The 22,714-nt window shown below is 33.9% G+C and overlaps 3 protein-coding genes across 5 annotated transcripts; all 3 read left to right on the top strand.

Moving 5' to 3' along the window:
- Nucleotides 1-1,072: 1,072 nt before the first annotated feature.
- LOC114376947 (uracil-DNA glycosylase, mitochondrial-like) lies at nt 1,073-4,600 on the top strand (the record flags this gene model as incomplete). The annotated part of the gene is made up of 8 exons (XM_028335288.1): nt 1,073-1,217; nt 1,287-1,513; nt 1,893-1,966; nt 2,139-2,225; nt 2,884-2,942; nt 3,032-3,164; nt 3,287-3,370; nt 4,231-4,600. Coding segments are annotated over 8 exons (870 nt in total), but the record flags the coding sequence as incomplete, so codon positions are not given.
- A 4,103-nt stretch (nt 4,601-8,703) lies between these two features.
- LOC114376142 (delta(24)-sterol reductase-like) lies at nt 8,704-12,346 on the top strand. 3 transcript variants are annotated; one of them, XM_028334089.1, is made up of 3 exons: nt 8,704-8,821; nt 9,723-10,988; nt 11,427-12,346. In XM_028334089.1, exons 2-3 carry the CDS (start codon nt 9,741-9,743, stop codon nt 11,880-11,882), a joined length of 1,704 nt encoding a protein of 567 aa, XP_028189890.1. In that variant the 5' UTR covers nt 8,704-8,821; nt 9,723-9,740; the 3' UTR covers nt 11,883-12,346. The 3 variants fall into 3 exon arrangements, with proteins under 3 accessions (XP_028189890.1, XP_028189891.1, XP_028189892.1); XM_028334090.1 differs by having other exon boundaries at nt 8,724-8,821; nt 9,720-10,988; XM_028334091.1 differs by having other exon boundaries at nt 8,735-8,810; nt 9,720-10,988.
- A 1,730-nt stretch (nt 12,347-14,076) lies between these two features.
- LOC114376140 (tricalbin-3-like) lies at nt 14,077-22,512 on the top strand. Its single transcript, XM_028334086.1, has 9 exons — nt 14,077-15,150; nt 16,381-16,622; nt 16,951-16,969; nt 17,414-17,619; nt 18,323-18,432; nt 18,518-18,616; nt 19,339-19,786; nt 19,907-19,996; nt 22,117-22,512. The coding sequence occupies exons 1-8, from the start codon at nt 14,294-14,296 to the stop codon at nt 19,993-19,995; spliced, it is 2,070 nt and encodes a 689-aa protein (XP_028189887.1). The 5' UTR covers nt 14,077-14,293; the 3' UTR covers nt 19,996; nt 22,117-22,512.
- Nucleotides 22,513-22,714: the final 202 nt, after the last annotated feature.

Below are 22,714 nucleotides of genomic sequence, written 5' to 3'. Positions count from 1 at the left end.
ATTGATGTTTACTGACACATGCTGTTATTGTAATTTTGCTTTTTACCAGTATAGTGCATAGTGTTTTGAACTTTTTATTTTCCCTGATGCATTAGACGTCCATTATTAGTTTCAGACTTAAATTTAAATTATAAGTTATCAATTCAATGTAAGTTTTTTGTTGGTGAAACATCTATTATTTTTTTAGAAATGTGGGTAAATTGTAAAGTGTCAATTTCGATTATGATTTTACCTTACTGTTTAGTGAATTAGACTTCCATTGTTATTATTATTTCATACTTAATTTAAATTGTGAGTTGACAATTCATTGTTAGTGAAACATATATTAATTTTTTAAAGACATAGATAAATTGCAAAATGTTATCGATTTTGATCTGATTTTACTCCTCTCTTTCCTTGATACAAGTAAATGAAGGAGTACAAAGGGAGATTTGATTTAACTCAAATTCTCAATGAGATGAAAGAACAAGAAAATAAATAGAAATCTAAAAAAAATGTGAAATCACAACAAGGACAGCAAAAACAATAGAAATCTTTTTCTTTAGCTTTCCTTTAGATAAATATTATTGTTTATGTATTTTATTTATGATGTAATGTTCTTTTATAAATAAATTGTTAAACAAAAAATATTATCATTTAAAAAAAAATTAAATGACATTATTAGAAAATCATATTTAATAAAATAATACTATTAAAATATTAATTTTTTTATTAATGCAAAAATAATATTTTAAAATAGTTAAAATGTTAACTATTTTTTATTTTTTTATTAATGCAAAAATAATATTAAAATGTTAACTAAAACTTTAATTTTTTTAAAAATTGACCGTTGAGAAGTGGAGTCTTCTCAATGCTTTAAAAAACTGGTGTAGTTTGGCATTTATATTTTAATTTAGAATTTATATTTTAAAGATGTATGTATAATTTGGAGAGAAAACGTGTGCTCGTACAGTATAGGAAAAATTTCGGGAAAAGAAGAATGGAACAAAAAAGGGGACAACAGAACACATTCATCCCTGTGTTTCCGTTCCCGCCATTGCAAAGGGGGAAGAAAAGTCATCGAGAACCCTAACAGACTTTTTCAAACCCACTCTCCGACGAAGCCAATTCCTCCACGCTCTCCCTCGAACAAAAGTCGCGCGTGGAATACAACAAGCTCCTCGCCAAGTCCAAGCGCAATCTCAAACTCTGCATCGAGAGGGTCTCCAAAAGCAAAGGTAAATAAACCCTTCTTCTTCTGTCGTTTTCGGACAATGTAGCGTCGTTTCTGATAGTTTAAAACGCAGAATCAGACTCTGCTGGTGTGAAGCTGGAAGAGCTGCTGGTGGAGGAAACGTGGTTGGATGCTCTCCCTGATGAACTCCAAAAACCCTATGCCCTCACTCTCTCCAAATTCGTGGGAAGCGAGATTTCTTGCGGCGGCGACGACGTCGTTTTCCCTCCCACGCACTTGATTTTCAACGCTCTCAACTCTACGCCTTTTCATACGGTGAAAGCCGTTATCCTTGGCCAGGTTCGTGGATTTGTTGGATTCTATGTAGTTCTACTTGGGGCCTGTTTGAACAAATTTCTCTATGAACATTTATCCGAGAAGAAAATTAAGTGAGAAATGTCAAATAAAATATAAATTTTTGAACTATTTTTTATTAGTTAAAATCAACTTATAACTTAACTTTAACCAGTGTCACAAGTTAAGGACACTGGATAAGGAAGTGAGAGCTAAAGTTTTTATTGGGATGCAGCAAAATGTGCTCTTATATGATTTTTAAACGTGATTTTCAATTAAAACATTCCTTTTTTTAATTCCTTAATTGGTACCGAACTTTAATAAAAGCTCCCTTGTAAGGTTTTAAAAATTGGTCCACAACCCTGATTTAGACTGCAACATCAAGGTTTTTGGGTGTCTGAGAGTGCAACGCGACGGCAATTTTGACTGCATTTGGGTTCATTTTATTGCAATATTAAGGTATGCGATGAAACTGTGACCACAATTTAAAACCTGTTCGCTAAAAGCTGAAGCACATGAGTCGACTTTAGCTAATAAAAGAAGCTCAATTCATTTTATCTTGTTTTTTATAAGCATTTTATGGAGAAGTTTATCAACCCTGATTTTACTCTCTTTTAAATGGGCTGTGCAGGTACAATATCCGACATGTGCCTGACTTATGTGTAGGGATTTGTCTTTTTACAAAGATTGCAGCAAGGGGAATGTGGATCATCAAGTAATAATCACATTTGGGACTAGCAGTTTTCATACTCAATTTGATGTGAGAACATTGACTGAATCCAATAAATTGATCTATTTCGAATTTGTCCACTTGTTGCAACTATACACTTTGCAATTAAAGCAAACAGGATACATGCACACACTGTATTTCTTACTACTGTCTGTCTAAACAGTACTCTCTGTAATGGAAAACTATTAGTTTATGCACCTTAGCTTTTTTAAAAGCTAAAGTACAATAACTTGATTTTAACTTACGAGAGAAGTTTGATTCATTTTATATCTATTTCTTCTCCTATAAAAGCTTATGAAAAAGTTTATTGTAATTAGGCCAATATATTTTATGGTCAAGGCGTCTTAAACGTTTCTTTCAAATGTTTAATATGATTTGAACATAAAATCTGTTTGCCAATAACTAAAATTCTCACCTTTAAAAGGGCTCCAATTAAATATATTCAATAGAAAGATGGGTGACTTCTGTGACTTCATCAGTATAAATATTTTTAAGTTTTAACATAATGGGTGACTTCATGCAGTGAGCGGGATTTTTGAAATAATATTATTATTTAATCACAATTTTAACTTCATTTCAGGGTGTTCTCTTGCTAAATGCTGTTCTCACAAGTTAGATTCTTTATTTTTGTGAAATTCTAATAAAGTATATTGATGACTTATAGGTGTCATTTTGTTTATATTTCACTACCTGCTGGCTTATCTAGTATGAATCTGTCCTTCACTATGTTTGGTGTTTTATGCTTGTATTCTAGTGGTTTTTTTTTCTTACTAGAATTATACTTTTGAGTTCAGTCAGGAAGCATCAAGCATATTCTCATGTCAAAAAAGGCTGGGAACAATTTACTGATGCTGTTATCAAGACAATATCACAGAAGGAAGGAGTTGTGTTTCTGTTGTGGGGAAACTCTGCTCCAGAAAAATCTAGGTACTGCAGGCTGCTTTTTGGAAATTGTTTTCTAAAAACTAAATTGGATTCTTTTATTTCATTGCCTGAAAGATAAATTCTGTGAAACTTGTTGATGACCTTGTTTGAGTGCATATACACAGGTTAATTGATGCAACAAAGCATCATGTTCTTACTGCTGCACATCCTTCTGGTTTGTCTGCAAATAGAGGCTTCTTTGGCTGCAGGTAAGGTGGTTTTGCATTAAAATTTAATCTGTGTCGATATAGCAGTGCATGTTCAAACACCTAACTGTTCTGCATTGTAAGTATAATACACCAACCACACATTCATGACCTTTAAGTTTATGTAAAAAATAAGGACATGGGAATTGGCTAACTGCTATTGTGAAGAACTGCTGAATTGAAGAAATATATTAAACAGAGTGCTTTCTGTGAGTGTGTTAAAGTAGTTTGTTTGTATGATACGTTGCATTTTATAACTTGTGTGACATTTATTAAAGTTTTTTTGTTACAAATACTTCCTTTTGGAGTCTCCAACTTTAAAAAATTGGAGGGCTGTAGATGTTGAACATTTATGGTGTACTTGGTTGAGTAAGGTAAAGTGGGAAGCCGAAAAGTAAACATATATTTGAACACAATATAAGTCTAGAATACATTGTCATTTTCTTTCATATGCATTTTTTGTCTAGAATTGAACTTCTCACACACTTAACCAAGCTCACTATTAGCATTCCAAAATCAACGCAGATTTAAACGGTATGTGTGTATGTTTTTTTAATATTGTATTTAGTACAGTGACTAGCCAATAAAGAAATATTAGCATGCATTACTATGAACTATGAAGACTCTCATTAGTCATTCACATGGTGGTTGATGTAATACAGCTGGTGCATGTTCTGTTCGACATTTCTACTTGTATATTGTGCCATATTTTGGTTAGCTTTGTTATAGACTCATGAAGTGAACTGAAACTCGGATCTTGATATCCAATTGATATTTGAAAACACCACCTGATCAATTTTCCCTTCATCCATATAAGCAATTTTTCACTCTTTCATCTTATTTATTTAGATTTATCTGAGCAGGCACTTCTCTTGCACTATTCTGGAGCAAATGGGGATTGATCCCATAGATTCGCAACTATAATAATTTTCTTTAATGTTTCAAGGTAATTTTTTTCCTTTGGTTAGGACCATTTTTGAAGCCTACTGCTGTAAGTTTGGGGCGCTTCTGAAATCAATTTGCTTAATGTATAGATGATTCTGTCGATTTCAAATCTGCCTAGAAAAGATGTTTTTTCTTTTGTCGATAATTTGGTCCTACGGTGTTGCTACCTTGGAGATTATGCTGTACTGACTAGGATTTTGGCTTTTAACTATGTTCTCGGATACTAAATTGATTTCGTGTATTATCTATGTGCTATCCTAATATTAACGAACAACACCCTGATGTCTATAGCGAACCCAACTTTAAAACTTTCTATTTATTGAGTACTTAACCAGTATCTTAAGGATGTTGATTATCAACATCCATTAAAATATCCCAATCTTAATCATTAGGTTTCATATTTTTTTTTATATTTCAACATCACAATAAATGTATATTAGTTTTTTTGTACATTTTCACTTTTATAATTTTTTTGAGGAAATTTTCACTTTATAATAGTTATCTAAGTTAATTGAAAATTAGATGGTAAATAAAGATATAATTGACAAAAGGTTAATTAATCTCATTTTCTGAAAATGATAGATATATAAAAACAAAAAAATTCCAAAATTTTGACACTTCAAGAGAAATGAGAAAGTAAAGTACGCTCATTTACAGCAAGAAAAAAAAAAGAGTACAACTTACAGCAAAATTGATAAAAGTAAATTAGTTGAATTTAAAAATATTTAAAACGTTTTCTACCAAGCTTATTTAAATTCTTGTCTGGCGTTAATGTGAATAACCCGTGACCATCTGCCTACTTTACGGAATGTTAATATCTCAGTCCCATAATTCAGGATCCAGCCTGTATCAGTATGTCTATATTTTTTTATTTGATTTCGTTCGCTGTCAAAAATCACGGAGTGGAGAGTGGATTCCACACCTTTCCACGTGAGTTGATGTGACCTAATAACTATGCCAGATTGCCAGATACACAAATAGCTTCGAATCTTTTTTATATATATATAAGCTTTTTTGTATTTCTCCACACGTGCACGTGCTTTGATTGTACAGATAGATCATTAGATCAACCCACATTTTCAAATGATCAAAACTATAATATAATAATGGCCATTTCTTTTGTTGCATTAATTAAATTTAATCAGAACAGACTTTTTACTACAGTTTTATTTAATTATAAATTGGTATTATAATAAGATTGTTGTTTTTCATACTAGTAATAATTATTAAAATTATAATTAAACCAATTTTTAATTAATCATCATTGAAAACTTATAGTGTATCATTTTATTTCTTAACTATTTTTTTAATTACTCTTGATAAATTTCGAATTTTGAGCCCAACCTTTTATGATTTCATTTCATACTATTTGGTGCAATTTTCATTATGATTACCACCGCTATTTATTCATTCTTAAAATATTTTTAGTTAACCTTTATTGTTATTATTGTTATGATAATGACAGTTTTAGAGGAGGCAGGGGATGGTAGTGAATAAAGGTAAGGATTTTGAAGAAAAATAAAAATAATAGAAAAAATAATTGAGGAAGAATAGATAATAAGCGAGATTATTTTTTTTTGTTATAAGATAAAATTATTTTTTATGATAGCTTAATCCTCTATTTTTTAGTATCTTTCAGTCTTTTTCTCGTTATCACTGCACACAAAAGTTGATTTCGCTTTTCTTTATTTTCTATTCTATCTTCATTTTCTTTCTTTCTTTTTAACTCCCCATTATGCGACTAATGATTACAATTTTCACATTCGATTAATCTTTTTAATTTCGCTTTTTCTCTTTCTCTCCCCCCCCCCTCCCCCCCCCCCCCCTATTCACTTACATATAGTATCGTTCTATTGACAAAAAGTTTGAATGCAAAAGGTTTGTTTCCATTGGTGATTATAAATGACGATGGAAACGAAAATACTCTTAAACATAATACCATGCAAAAATATGAAACAAAAATTCTTTGTATGCAAAAGGTTTGTTTCCATTGGTGATTATAAATGATGATGGAAATGAAAATACTCTTAAACATAATACCATGCAAAAATATGAAACAAAAATTCTTTGTATGCAGGTCATTGCTTTTACTGGATAGGCATAAATTCCTGTCTCCTATCCTTTAGCAACAAATGGTCACTGCCTTGATGGCCATTCCCCTAAGATATTTGCATGACGGTCCCATTAATTTTTGTATATATATAATAACAAAGCGGAGATTACAACCACGTATCATTGATAATATCGCCCCCAATGACCATTGTCCCAAAACTCAAGAGAATGGGGTAACATTTCAAAGGAATATTCTTTTAAATTAAAAATAAAAAATATAAGAAATATCTAATACATTAAAATTTCGAAATAATCTTTTATTTAAATATTTATATTTTGAGTCTATAATTCCTTTTAGATGTATTAATTCCCTGCTTATTATATTAAAATAAATGTTAAATATTTTATGTTTTCAATATATAAAGTGCATATATTTTTCTTTTAATTGTTGTTATTAAGAAATGGCAGTACTAATTAGAGTATCTCTAATGTGAATGTTTCATGAGTTGTTTAACGAAATTTTACTATTGGAAAAAATATCTTAATTCATTCAAGAATATTTTTTCAATTATAAAATTTAGTGTGAAGTTAGACATCCACTCTAACAACTTTAGTATTTCTATAATTTTTTGTATAAATTTTATAATTTTTATGAAATTACAAACTCACAAGTTTTAAATAACCAACTCATTTAAACAATCACGCATGATAGATGGTCTTAGTGTTTTTTGAAATTGAAAAATATGAATTTCATTAAAATTATCATTAATACAACTCATCTTATTTTTAGTGAAATTTATTATTATTATTATTTCAACTAATTCCTTAACAATACTCGTTAAGAAAACTTACATATTTTATTAAATATCAGAATGATTAATAAAAAGGTTAAAAAAACACACTAAAAAATTAATAACATTTATTGATAGTGTAAAAGTAAAGAAAGATATTTTTTATACTATTATTTAATACAAATATTTAAATATAATTTATTGAATTTTATAAAAAATCATACATACAATAATTTCTAGCCATGCATAAAAAAAGTTATTAGTCTAATGGTGAAAAAGAATTTAAATAATCTGCATAAAATTCTAATTCGAAGCTTATTACGGCGATTGTGAACAAAAAAAAAAAAGAAACATTTATTTTGAATACAGAGTGTTATTAGCATTTCACTTGTTTTCAACACAAGAAGATTGGTTTAGTATGAAAAAAACAATTTTATGGTCAGGCTGTCTGCAACTCACATGGTAGTGGGGGCAGTTTCCACGTGATTCAAAACCAGACTGCCAATGGAATCTGTTTACTTGGGCCATCCTTACGTTGGGATTCTAATCTCTTTTTTTTTTTTCTGTCTTTAGATCTCCTCGATTTACTTCTTTTCTTTCTATTCTATTTAATGGGCATTAATGCAACAAACTTTTAAAATATAATAGTACTATTCCATTATTTGTATCACTCTCACTATTTTGTTTCTTCTTCTTATAATACACCTTAGATTCATGTTCCTTGGTGAAGAGAAAAAAAAAGAGTAAAGAGTTAACGTGAGAGTCACACTTTTATGTTTTAATTTAATTATTTTTTTCTATTTTATCGAAAGTACACTAGATGATTTTTTTTTCTTTTGTGATTCCCCCAAAAAAAACTTTGGTTATTTTAGAAACACTACACCACACTACTATAAGATAAAATTAAGCGTTTTTTCAATTATATTTGGTTTTAGTAGTACATTAACATTGTAAATAGACACTATTTACATTGATGAAAGTGATATAATTATATCTGTTAATTAAATGATTTAAAAATATCATATTAAAAGAAAAATATTTACTTTTATTCCATATGTAAATAGACACTATTTACATTGATGAAAGTGATATAATTATATTTGTTTGACTTCCTCTGTGCATAAAGTTTTCTTAGATTAGTAAATGAGATTAATTTATAATCCAGTAAATTAAAAACATTCATGATCACTAATTTACTAAAAAAATCAATTAAGTGTATTTTAGATCAAATTTATCTCAACTAATTATTTTTTAACATGTGTATCAAAACTTTAAATGTAAAATTTTTGGAATGGAGCAACTTAATTAAAATTCTGTATTTCATCAAATGAGATGAAAATCATTAAAGTTTACAACTTAATTAATACTACTAACTTTAAATTTAAACCCTAAATACATAATTAAATTAAATACTAATTTTTTTAAAAAGAGCTTTACTATTAGAAGAATAATTTATCGAATCCGGCAAGATTATTATCTCTTTAAACCTAATTTATGGTCACTATCCTGAAAGGATTTAATTGTAAATTGACTGACACGGTGTTGTGTTCTTCTGTAGTACTCCGTAGTGTTAGAGTAGAGAGACTTAAAACCCCAGCAGAGTCCTCACATTTCACTCTCACTCTCGCAACTGCTGCCTCACTCTCTCACTCTCTCACTCTCTCAGGTACTCTCTCTCTCTCCGTTTGAAATTCTATTCAGATCAGAAAATGTGGATTTACGCTCTCGATCTTTCTTAATATGTGTCTACTTGTTCTGCATTCTAGTTTCGTTCTCAACGCTTTTTTTTTTCTTTTTCTGTAATATGTTTACTATTTTTCTTGTTTACTATTTTTCTTGTATGTTCGTACTCGCTGCTTGCTTAACATGATTTGGTTCTAGCCTGATGCAGAAAATTAAATAATATAAATTGTGTTTTCGGTTTTCGTTTTTCACTCTGTCATTTTCTGGAAAACTAAACCGACGAGCCGTACCTTTGTTTCTCTAGTCAACGTGAGTTCCATTTTCATGCTCCACTCGCGTTTCCGTAGCGTAGGATCTCAGATCTTTGTTAACCACTGCTGGATTTCGGTGAATTTTTCGATTATTTGCCGTTTCATGCACATGCAGCGAACTTTGTTTTGATTAGGGCTTCTGTGGAAGCAGTTTTTGCATCATCAATCTGTTGCTGCTAAGGTTTTAAATTGCTGGCTCAGTTTTTGTAGCTTTTCTTTGCTGACTATTGTTGTTGATGCGGCCACAATTGTGGTAGCAGACACTTAAAAACCTTGACGTTGCGGCCAAAATTACGGTTGCTGTCCGTGTCTTAAAACCTTGGTTGTGGCGTTTGCATTATCATAATTATTTATTGATAACTTTATAGACCAATGATCCTAGTTTTTAGTGCGGATGACTTTGTCTTAATTTTGTGTTTGTTTCTCTGTTTTATGACTTGATACTATTTTGTGCTACTGAATCAATTGATATTGTCTTTCTTTCTTTTTGTTCTACTAGAATTTTAGTTTTTTTTTTGTGTGTGTGTGTGTTTGTGGATAACTGTTGATTTTAAATCTTTCATGCTGTAGCAGGAGTATATAATCTGAGCGATGTCAGATCTCGAGGCTCCCTTGCGCCCTAAGAGGAAGAAGGTTTGGGTGGACTATTTTGTTCAGTTTCGATGGATCCTTGTTATTTTTGTGGTCCTTCCCATCTCCTTCACCATTTATTTCCTTACATACCTTGGGGATGTAAGATCCGAGTGGAAGTCCTATAAGACGCGTCAGAAGGAACATGATGAGAATGTGAAGAAGGTTATCAAACGTCTCAAACAGAGGAATCCATCAAAAGATGGTCTTGTCTGTACTGCTCGTAAGCCCTGGATTGCTGTTGGGATGCGAAATGTTGACTATAAGAGAGCCCGTCATTTCGAAGTTGATTTGTCTGCTTTCCGGAATGTACTTGAGATCGACAAAGAACGGATGATTGCAAGAGTTGAGCCCCTAGTCAACATGGGTCAGATCAGCAGGGTGACTGTACCCATGAATCTTGCCCTTGCTGTAGTTGCAGAGCTTGATGATCTAACTGTTGGTGGTCTCATTAACGGCTATGGTATAGAAGGAAGCTCCCACAAATATGGCTTGTTCGCTGATACTGTTGTGGCCTATGAAATTATTTTGGCTGATGGCACTCTTGTTAGAGCCACCAAGGACAACGAGTACACTGATCTATACTATGCCATTCCGTGGTCTCAGGGAACCCTTGGCCTTCTTGTTGCTGCTGAGATCAAGCTTATACCTGTTAAGGAGTACATGAAGCTAGCCTACAAACCTGTTGTTGGCACCCTGCAAGATCTTGCACAGGCATATTGTGATTCTTTTGCTCCCAGAGATGGAGACCAGGATAACGAGGAGAAGGTTCCAGACTTTGTTGAAGGAATGATTTATACACCAACAGAAGGTGTGATGATGACAGGAAGATATGCTTCAAAGGAAGAGGCCAAGAAGAAGGGGAATAAGATCAATAGTGTAGGATGGTGGTTTAAACCATGGTTCTATCAGCATGCACAGACGGCACTGAAGAAAGGAGAGTTTGTAGAATACATTCCTACCAGAGAATATTATCACAGGCACACAAGATGCTTGTACTGGGAGGGAAAGCTTATCCTCCCATTTGCTGATCAATTTTGGTTTAGGTATCTGTTTGGCTGGTTGATGCCACCCAAGGTTTCTCTCCTCAAGGCAACTCAAGGTGATGCTATAAGAAACTATTACCATGAAATGCATGTCATCCAGGACATGCTTGTTCCTTTGTACAAGGTGGGAGAGGCTTTAGAATGGGTTCACCGTGAGATGGAGGTACATTTTCTTCTTACCCAATCTTTATGTTTATAATGTTCTACTTTTAAGGGAAAGCTGCTTAACATTCTAGTTTTAATAATATGAAGCCAAAGTTGGGGCTGAACTCTCATGGTTATTTTGCAAACAAAGGTCATTTTCATTGTCTATTTTGTTCTAAAGTAATTCCTATGCTTTTTTTCCCCAACTCTCTATTATGTGAAAAAAAAAATCTAAAGTAATTCCTGTGCTTTTATTTTTTTTCCAACCCATGAAGGAGTTTTATCTTTTGAGAAAATTTAAGTGATGAGCATTCTACCAATGTAATGTTACTAATTTGTCTGAGTATTACTAATTTATATATTATTTCAATTAAAACTGGAATTCAATTTTCTTACATAATTCAGTTGGCACAGTCGAATATGTTGTTTCTTAGATTGTTGATTGTCAATACATTAGGTATACCCCATTTGGCTCTGCCCACACAAATTGTTCAAGCTGCCTGTCAAAACTATGATTTACCCAGAGCCAGGGTTCGAACTACATCGCAGGCAAGGAGACACCCAAACTGCTCAAATGTACACAGATGTTGGAGTTTACTATGCACCAGGTCCTGTTTTTAGGGGTGAGGTATTTGATGGGGCAGAAGCAGTGCGTAAAATGGAGAACTGGTTGATTGAAAATCATGGTTTTCAGCCACAGTATGCTGTGTCTGAGCTGTCTGAGAAAAACTTCTGGAGGATGTTTGATGCTGGTTTGTATGAGCATACTAGGAGGAAGTATGGAGCTGTTGGGACCTTTATGAGTGTATACTACAAATCAAAGAAGGGCAGGAAAACTGAGAAGGAGGTACAAGAAGCAGAGCAAGCGCACCTTGAAACTGCATACGCAGAAGCTGATCAACCAGTAGACTGATTTTGGATTTTTATTCATCTGATGGTAGTAGAATTTTATTGCAACTCGTTTCCCACATATGCAGGAGTTGATCAACGGGTAGACTGATTTTGAATTTTGATTCATCTGATGGTAGAATTTTATTGCTTCTTGATTCCGTATTTTATCATTTTGCCTTTGTAATTTTGGATCTCTGGCTTTGGATAGCCTCAGTTGCTGATACCGTTTTGGTGTTTCCAATGTCTTTAATGAATTTATGTGGACTTAACATGATGTTTTCAAGTGCTCAAGACTGAAATAAATAGCTGTGTACTCGAGTGTATTATTCTTAGGTACAAATAAAATGCATCTGCAGACGTGCAACGACCTAGGCAAAATCCTTTCACGGGATGTTGCACGTACATATATATATGATGCATTGTGTATCCCAGTGACCTGGTCCTACCACATTTGGATCCTTGAAAATTTACCTGGCTTGTAATCTACTCTTTGGTTTGGATTATTTGATTCAGTCCGAAAATTACTTGAAATTCTAATTGAAATTCTACTCGTCAAAAAGCATGGTTGATCCAGTAAAAAAAAATGGTTGAGGTGATTGAGAAACAAGTTCGATTAATTTCATTGACTTGGTTTAAGAACTTGTATTTTATTTTCGTTGATTTTACTCATTATATTTTGGCATCTAATGTTGAGTGAATGAGTCAAATGGTCGTAGGCCTAGGATTGCACCTGAGCAAACCTCTTTTGACTGGACCTGATGATGACACCAAGTGTGTTTGATTGATTTTACGTTGAGAAAATATTGATTTTGTCTCGTCAAATGTGTTTTCTTAATAAGGATACACTTTTGGATATTATTAGATAAAATTTGTTTTCAAATGTCACCTTGATTAGAAGTGATAAAAGTAATGTGTTGCATAGAAAAAGATTTACAACAAATTTGCTTTCAAGTTGAAACATCCAAACATATTCAGCAAAACATTAAGTATTTAATTGTATGTTTAGTTTCACATTTTCTAAAGTTATCTTGACATACCAATTAATGTTCACATATTTAGTTTTATGTTTTCAGAAATCGATTCTAAAATTGATCAAGTTGAGTGGGCACGCGAAAAGGAATATGGAAATGTTACCGCACACAAAGGGAGAAAACAAGTAGGCACGCGAAAAGGAATATAGAAATGTGCATGATCAGAAGGAGCACATATATATGCAATGCAATTGGGCGTGTGAGTTTCATACAGACAAAGACACATCATCTTAATTCCCTGACCATTTTCAAATTGGTGATTTTTCAAATTTTTTCAAAATGTTTTTTTTATAAAAAAAGTAATGAAGTTGTTTTCAAAATGTTAAATGCATGGTTTGACAAGAGATGCTGAAAGATGCGATTATAAATTTGTCAAACTTATTTCGATTTCATTTTTTTAATGTTTTTGAGACTAAATAAAGTGTTAAGGATGTGCTAGCCAATGTGAAAATTGTTATATGTAGAGATGTGGGAGAGGATGAAAGAATGTGGAAATTGAGCAGGGATGATCTCTTGTTGGTCAAATCTGCTTATTTTTATATATCATGGAGCATGCTACTAATATTTCCCAATTCCATATCCCTCAGAATTGGAATGCGATATGGAGGCTAAAAGTTTCAAGCAAGATTTGTGTATTTGTGATGGAGAGCGATGAGGGGGTGCCTTCACACAAGACGAAGACTTTCAAAGAAGGTGTGTGCAACATATGTGAAACTGATTTGGAAAATGAGTGACACGTTTTTGTTGGATGTGGCTCAGTGAAGAATTATTGAAGAGAAACGGGATGATGGGATGATATAAAGGTGTTGGTAGATAGATAGAGCTGATGGATATTCTAATTTTGTTTTTGATTGTCCATCAAATTTGTCTACTGGTAAAACGTGTGAAGTGACTGTGATGCTCTGGGTTTTATGGTGACAGAGAAACAACATGGTTTGGGAAGGTCTTAACATTTCCCACGAGGGTAGTGACAAGAAGCAAGATGAAGGATGTTTTGATGGAGTGAAAGGCGGTGAGAAAGAAATTTATATGTAGTCAGCACACTTTTCACTATATTCCACCATGTATTGAGATTCTTATTGATATAGAAATGCAACAAGTATATTCCAGTAAAATAAAAAGATACTATTTGTTTTTTTATTGATAATCCACGTTGTCCCAATTTTGAGGCCATAAATCTAGCTTTGAATTCCCACAATCATAAAACAAACGACTCTGAATTCTTTTGTTTTCTTCTTTCATTTCATCACATCACATGGCACTTTCCACTTCCATCCCCCTCCACCACCCCAAGCTTTCAAGGTTACATTTATAATAGTATAGTACTAGCTATACATACCTCAACTACTTCTATTTTCCATTCATTCATATTAATGTTTTTAATCGACCATGCCCCTTATCGATGATTCTCCAACACGCTTCTCCCATCTCTCACTTCCACTTCTCTCCACTCTCCTCTCTCTGCCCCGGTAACAGTAACACCCCATTCCCCTTCTCCAGAAGAAGGCGAAAGCGCTTATTCGCCAATTCCGGCTCCCGCAAATTCCGCAGAAAATGCACCGTCCGCTTCTGCGCCGTTCCCTCCTCCGACAACAACCACCCAAACTGGAACGCCGATTTCGCCAATTCCGCGCGCAGAACCGCCACAACCTTCGTTCTCAAACGAATTTCCAACAACAACAACAACAACAACAACAACAACAACAACGATAACGATGTTATCGTTACCGAATTACAAGCACCACCGCCATCGGTTCAATTAGGTTCAAACTTCACCGGTTTCAGCGAGGATCCTATCGTGGATAAGCTGAGGACGCAGCTAGGGGTGATACACCCGATTCCCTCCCCTCCGATTAACCGCAACGTCATCGGCCTGTTCGTCTTCTTCTTCTTCGTCGGCGTCGTGTTCGACAAGCTGTGGACTTGGCGGCGGCGGCGGAGCAAGAACAACAGCGGCGGCGGCGAGGACGGGCTTGGCGTGTGGCCGCAGGTGCCAACGAGCTTCTCGCTGCTTCTGGAGAAGGATTTGCAGAGGAAGGAGTCGGTGGAGTGGGTGAACATGGTGTTGGGGAAGCTGTGGAAGGTGTATAGAGGAGGAATTGAGAACTGGATCATAGGGCTGCTTCAGCCTGTCATTGATAATCTCAAGAAGCCTGATTACGTGCAGAGGGTTGAAATTAAGCAGTTCTCGTTAGGGGATGAACCCTTGTCTGTTAGAAACGTTGAGCGCAGGACTTCTCGCAGAGTCAACGATTTGCAGTAAGTTTTTTAATTATTTCGGTTCTTATTGCTTGCTTTATTGTGCTCCTGTTTAAATTATAAACGTCCCCATAAGTTTAATTGGATTCTCATGTGTGTGTGTATGTGCTTGCTTGCTTTATTGATTGAATAAATTTCTCCATAAGCATTTTTAGATAAGGTAAATTGAATTAGGCTTCTTTTCTGAATTAAAATAAACATATATATACCAAAAAGTTGTTGGTACCAGCGGTTTGCCACTTAGGTCCCTTAACCAAGGTTTGGGGTTCCATCCCCGGCTTGGGCATGGAGTCACAAATGGAGGTACCACTTTATCCCAAAATGGGCCGACCCGGTGGGAGAGGATTGGTTGGGTGTCAAATAAAACCCCCAGATACATCTGGTTAAACAAAAAAAAATCAACTTATACACCTCAACTTTTAGGAGAAGTTAGATGAAAGAGATTTTATAAGAGCTAAGGATATAAGTTGGTTTTAACTTACAGAAGTAATTCAATCTTACTTTTTTTCCCCCTCCTGTAAGTAGTTGTGGTGAAGTTTATTCAAATTCCGTTGTTGAAGTATCTCAATGTACTTTTGGAAAAGGAATTCTTTTGTAGCTTTCATTCTTAGCATACTTTTGTAAAAGTTCTAACGGTATCCCAAACTTGCACATACTGTTCGTTGGGAAGGAAATACCTAAGTTTTCAATCTTAGTATGGCACCTCAGTTGTTGGCCGGTCGTTGCACAGCGATTGAGGAAGAAAGAGCACATGACAGATAGTCAGGATTTTCGCCTTCTATAGATGTAGGAGAGGATCCGGGTTCATTACTATCTCTTCAGCATAAGTTAGAATTTTGTTGGTCGGTGGCCTAAAGCAAGTGAAAAATAGTAACTGTTCACAATGTTGCGTGCTATACATATATGTTGGTTATTATGCTTAGGGTAAATCAACAGTTATATAATGTTGAACTTGGTATTTGGGAAGTAATAGCTCAGTTAAATGTTTTGCTGGTTGTCAAATATTTAAATTGGTCTTTTTGCTTATTTTTCTTCAATTGAATTTGAATTTCTGTTTGGGTAACGTTTCTGGTCATATCTTGTGTAGTATGGAGCAGTTTGGACTTGGGAGCATTTTTATTGTTTATTCTACTTCTGGATTTTTCTTCCTGAGATCCAAAGCTGTAAACTTTATTTAGTTTTGTTATCGCATTATCTATATAATCAATTAATTTGCCTCTGTTTATGTAGGTACCAGATAGGCCTTAGGTATACAGGTGGTGCTCGCATGCTGTTAATGCTTTCTCTGAAATTTGGCATCATTCCAATTGTTGTACCCGTTGGTGTTCGAGATTTTGACATTGATGGTGAACTTTGGGTAAAATTAAGGTTAATACCAACAGAGCCTTGGGTGGGAGCTGTTTCATGGGCTTTTGTTTCACTCCCAAAGATCAAGTTTGAATTGTCTCTATTCCGTCTGTTCAATTTAATGGGTATGTCATACTTTTATAGATATAAGAAATTATACTCTTTTTATTTACTTGGATCTGAATGATTTGGTAAGCAATTCAAGTAAAAATACTGATTTCTCCTGAAATCTTAAACTAATAGGTGAATGATTTAATATCTAATATTGTGTCTTTTCTACCTGTCCTTTTAATTTTAATAATAGATAAAGTTCTATTCATTATTTTTGGTAGGTCAAAGGTAACATAGAGTCTCTTTGCATGTCAAATATATACATATATTTTTAAAATGTCTGACGTATTGTTGCTGACATCTATTTTATTTTTTCTTTTGTGCATCGTTGGGCATGGTCAGCTATTCCAGTTCTCTCGATGTAAGTTCCATTTGTCTTCTTAATGTTATTAGTTCATCGCATTTGATGCTTGTGAAGCTGTATGTGTGCGCACTTGCTTGAATGCATTTTCAAAGTGATACTATTAATAGAGTATTAGACATGTATCTGATGATGTTACTAATTGGGGGTATAGCACCTTGGAAGCTTTATTTACTCTAGCTTAAATATATATTTTAGTTAATAGTAAATAATTACATCTTTTTATGTTGTGTTTTCTTTTGTTTCTCTTTAATAATAGTTATTCTCTTAAATATTTATGTCAATGTCTATAATTCTTTAGAACATTATATGTCTTCTGAAGTTAATTTATTCCAAGCTCTCTTCATCTTCATGGATTTGTTATCCTGAGATTGTGGAAATTGTGTTTTTTGGTGTTTTCCTGTCACTAATTGTAAGGTAATTACTCTGGCTTTTCTCTTGTAGGTTTTTGACTAAACTTCTCACTGAAGATTTACCTAAACTATTTGTACGCCCAAAGAAAATAGTTTTAGATTTCCAAAAGGGAAAAGCTGTTGGTCCAGTTGCTGTTGGTGTTAAATCTGGAGAAACGCAAGAAGGAAACAAGGATTCTGTGGGTGAACTATCTGTTACTCTGGTGGATGCTCGAAAGCTTTCTTATATTTTTTACGGTAAAACTATATTCTGTTGTATTTTCTTTTAAGTGATTTTTTAATTATTGTTATTCAGACATGATTGTTGTGTTCTTTGATCTTTTTTAGATTTTTATTTAGCAGTCTATTCTCTAATTTATGTTCGTTCAGTGGACATATTTTGTTTTGTCTCATGCAAAGCTTTTTTGTTTGATATATTATGATATACCAGTGTCAATAAACATGCTACTGTCCTATGTTTTTCACATAACCCTTGGATGATGATTAAATATGACGAATATTCTCTAAAGATGAGGTGAAAGAAAGGGAAAAAGAGAAAGTCTAACTAAGCTTTTTGATTTAGTTGCCTGCAAAAAACTAGTGTTAAAGTAGTTTGTATTTGTCCTAGAAGATACGAAGAAAAAAAATAATTGTTGAAGTAAATGATGAAGTGGGATGTTAAGTTGGTATTCCATTAAATTTATGCATTTCTAAATCAAACTAAACAAAATTTAGGTTTTCGTGAAACTTCACTTCTAATACCTTGGCTAAGAAGGAAACATAGTTGATTATAGTTAGTTGACCTTACTGTAGAATTTCGCTACGGGTAGTTCATTTTGCCCTATCTGTGTTTTCTTTTCTTACCAGTTTTAATTTCAACAGAAAATTTAGTTATGAATGGTGTGCAATATATATGCTCTATTACCTACCATGCTTAATTTTTATTCTACAATTTTTCTAGGCAAGACAGATCCTTATGTTATTCTTAGCCTTGGAAATCAAGTTATACGCAGCAAAAAGAACAGTCAAACTACTGTAATTGGACCCCCTGGAATGCCAATTTGGAATCAGGTGTCATTTTTTTATTTCCCAATTCATCTTCGTTATGCCATTTGTATATTCTTTTTTATCATACTAATGTGTTCTTGCTCTACAGGATTTTCATATGCTTGTTTCCAACCCTAGAAAGCAGAAGTTATTCATCCAAGTAAAGGACGTTCTAGGATTTGCAGATTTGACTATTGGTACAGGAGAGGTATGTATTATGCACAATATCATTTGTATTTTTGTGATGATTTTTTTAGGTATAGATCATAAACTGTTTAATATTATTGAAGGAAAGCTGGTAGATTCCCTATATTTTATGCCACTTGAGCTGACTTCTCCAATGTTAGGTACACTGAATATTTTGCTGTACGAAAAATGAATGTGTATTTGAAATTTTTTTCATATAATCTTATGCTTCAGAAAGAACTGAAACCTATACATTAAGAAGCCTAATGGACAGATGTAGGTAATTGAATTGAAAGGAAATATATTAACAATTTCTGTCCCCTTCACTGTGGTGGGCTTTGTGGTCACCATTTTTCACTATTGACTGTTGTATAGTTCCCTTCTGGTGGCCCCTATTCACCACACAGAAAAATATAGTATTCTTATATTTTTCTGAATGGTTTGTGCATGCATGTGTTTGTGTGTATTTATATATTGGGAAGTTATGGCAAAATAAATTTTATCTTCTCAATCTCTTGCATCTAAGTTGGAGTTGTGCTGTACAATTAAATTTAATGTTTTAAAGGTAGTCTATTTTGAAAATTAGTTTTTATTTATTTATTTATTCAAGATTGCACAAAATTTTCATTTGTCATATTGGGTTTGTTTTGAAAGTTACATTAAGAAAATAAAAGAAATACATGGGATTTCCAAGTTAATTTTGTATTTTGCCCTACATTTATGCTTAATTGAAAATGTTTTCAGGTTGATTTAGGATCTCTCAAAGACACTGTTCCAACAGACAGAATTGTGGTTTTACAAGGAGGTTGGGGATTTTTAGGAAAGCGCTCTTCTGGGGAGATATTACTTCGGCTAACATATAAAGCATATGTGGAGGATGAGGAAGATGATAAAACTGAGGTGTATGCCATTTATACTGACGTTTCTGATGATGAGTTGTCTGATTCAGAAGTAAATGGTACTAATGAGAAGGATGAAAGAGATTCTGCGTATGAAACAGATAAGGAGTCATTTATGGATGTTTTGGCAGCATTAATTGTTAGCGAAGAATTTCAGGGGATAGTAGCATCTGAAACAGGGTTTAGCAAAGTTTTGGATAGTGGCTCAAATGCTGGACCTAGAGTGTCAAAATCTCAAGTTCCCAATGTTGAACCAATTCCTTCTAGTTCTGATAATTCCGAAGGTTTTGGAGGTATCATTATCTTATGATCTTAATTGAATATTCTATAATATGTATTATGTAATCTGAAGGTTTATAAGATTTAAAAAACATTTTGTGTTTCATGATGACAATTAAGACTTCCAATTGCAGGGTCAGCTTTACTTTGGCTTGCTGTGATTACTAGCATATCACTACTAATTGCTCTCAACGTTGGGGGATCCAGTCTCTTCAATCCCTAAGGTGGTGTTCTGCTGCTTGGAATTGATCCTTTTTCAGCTTAAGTAATTCTTAAATCACTTTTCATTGCTTACTAACTTCTAAAGAGATTTAGGGAGAAAAGAGAAAGAGAGAGAGAGAGAGAGAGAGAGAGACAGAGGAAAGTGTTTTTGTATTGATGAGGATTCAACCCAACTATAGGCTTCTGCAAAGGCTGGAGCAAATTTGGAAAATGGTAGAGGCCATCTTCACCAACTTTGCCATGTAGAAACACCTCTTTCGAAGCCTGAGATTTGACAAGACATAAACTAGAGTGAAATTCAAAAAACACAGAATTATCTTTACAAAACTGACTCACACTTAGAAGATTTTTGGTAAAGAGGGAACAGAGAGCAAATTTATAAGACGAAGAGAAACATTGGGATTAAGAGGAGAAACAAATTTTGAATAACTTGAGGAATCAATAGGAAGCCCTTGACCATTACCAATGGTAATTTGGTCTGGACCCTCAAAAGGAGTGACTTGCTGAATGTTTTGGGAGACATTGGTGACATGGTGAGATGCTCCAGAATTTGGATACCGGCTGTTTGATGAGGTGCCGGAAGCATTGGCTTGAGGAGATGGGTAAGAATTGGGTTTAGGAGAGTGATTTTGGGGTGGAGGTGGGAAGCCAAATGGTGGCATGAAAGGGAAGTATGGGTAAAAGGGATAAGGTGAATAAAGATAGGGTGAATTGGGATTTCTGTTTGGGGTAATTGGTTTGGGAATTAGGTTGGGAATTTGGTTGAGAGGGCTAGGAGGAGTAGCTTGCATCATTTTTGTACCAGCAATGAGAGGCTTTGTGCCCAAATTTGCGACAAATCGGACACTGAACATCAGTGAATCTGCCACGCCCTCTCCCACGGGCTCCACCTCGACGGTATGAACAACCACCATCACCCCTCTCTTATTACCATACTTTGAATCATAGTTTGAGGAGGAGTGTGTGTTACCCTGAGTTAGATGAACCTGAGCTTCAGAAGCAGAATTGGAATTCGAACCCTCAGCCAAATTCAACGAGCCCAAATTCTTCTTGTGAGACTTTTCAATGCTAGATTCCTCAGCCAGTAGCATAGAAGTCACATCATCCAGATTTAGAGGATCACACAAATTGTTTAGAATACTACAAATTGTGCGATAATCATCAGGTAAACCATTGAGAATCAAGTCAATGTGAGCGCTCGTCAAAATCGAGTCTCCAATAGATGCAAGTGAATCAATTAGTAATTGAATGTGCAACAGATAAACAGTAATTTAATGATTCTCAAGAGAAGAACGAAGCTCACTATGTAATTGCTTCTTCTTCGCACGCGCAATGGATTGAAAATACTCATGCAATCGATCCCACAGATGCCACGAGGTTGTGCAATTGATGATTTTTGTTTGCGGAGAAGAATTTTTGTTTGCAGAATCCATTTTCAGAGGCAAGGATCTAACCTAGCTCTTTGATACCATAAAGAGATTTAGGGAGAAAAGAGAGAGAGGAAAGTGTTTCTGTATTGATGAGGATTCAACCCAACTATAGATTGGGGAATGAAGCAGTACATATACTGCAATTGCATAACAGAATGATAAAGCTGTTGATAGTTGTACTTACAACTGTTAACAGAAAACCAAGTAAAAAACACTTAGAGAGTAAAATACTACTCTCTTATAAATTCGTCTTTAGTTATTACCAAATATGCCTTTATTTATCCTTTATATTAATGATAGCTTTTTATTTCTTGTCTTGTGTCCAACTGTATTATATTATATCTGTCATGTCTAGTTATCCATTCTGACGCTTAGCACCTTGGAGTACTTATTAAAGTCAACAATTTGTTATACGTGGTTTTTCAATTGGCTACGTCTTTGAAATTTCCTTCTTCTTTTTTGGCGAAATAAAACAATTTGCGGTAAATACTGTCAAATATTTTGTATGTGCCCGGGATAATTGGGGTACTATTTTAGATGGTTGCTTGGAAATAATGTCAGTTCGTGTTGCAATGTTGAGCACTTCCAGTGTAAATGTCAAATTGCTTACATGTTATGTTCATATTTCTCGTCGTGTTGGTTTGCCCTTTGGGAGATGCTAATCCCATTTTGTTTATTTCTTTCTCTGGCAGGTTGGTCAGTAGATATAATTAGATCAATTTTCTTTTATCCGCTATTTACAGTGTTTGTATATTCGTGAGTGCTTCTGATGGAGAAAAGCATCTACCGGCGGCGCATATTTTTGGCTTCATTTTGTGAGAGCTACAAATTTTATTTCAGCTTAAATGTGTGTATTACTTGTCTATATGCAAGCATTTTCTTATACCCGGCAATAATATAATAACAGGCTTCTCATTTTACTGGCCGGAGTTTTTTTTTTCTCTCTTTTTTTAGATAAACCATGTCATTCCAATGCATGGTGAATGACGTAAATTTCTTATTTTATTAGACATTTTGCCTTTTGGTGTTTGAGGGTGAAAATCGCCTGATGAAATCATTAACGGTTGTTCATATATGATAATGGTAAATATCAAGATCCCTTACTAATTCGATTCTTAGTAAAAAAAGAGTTTCGGTAATCCCTCTACTGAAGCATTGACAAGTTGTATATAACAATTGTTAACCTTTCCGTTAAGTAAAATTAATTCCAACCGTCAAACCCATAATTTTTTTCACAACATATTTGACTTTACCGTTCAAACAAAACTTTTCTAACAAAAATCAGTTTTT

Source organism: Glycine soja, chromosome 11 (genome assembly GCF_004193775.1).
Source record: "Glycine soja cultivar W05 chromosome 11, ASM419377v2, whole genome shotgun sequence".
Classification (NCBI taxonomy): domain Eukaryota; kingdom Viridiplantae; phylum Streptophyta; class Magnoliopsida; order Fabales; family Fabaceae; genus Glycine; species Glycine soja.
The sequence above is the reverse complement of the archived record's forward strand: the minus strand, read 5'-3'. Positions and strand labels throughout refer to the sequence as shown.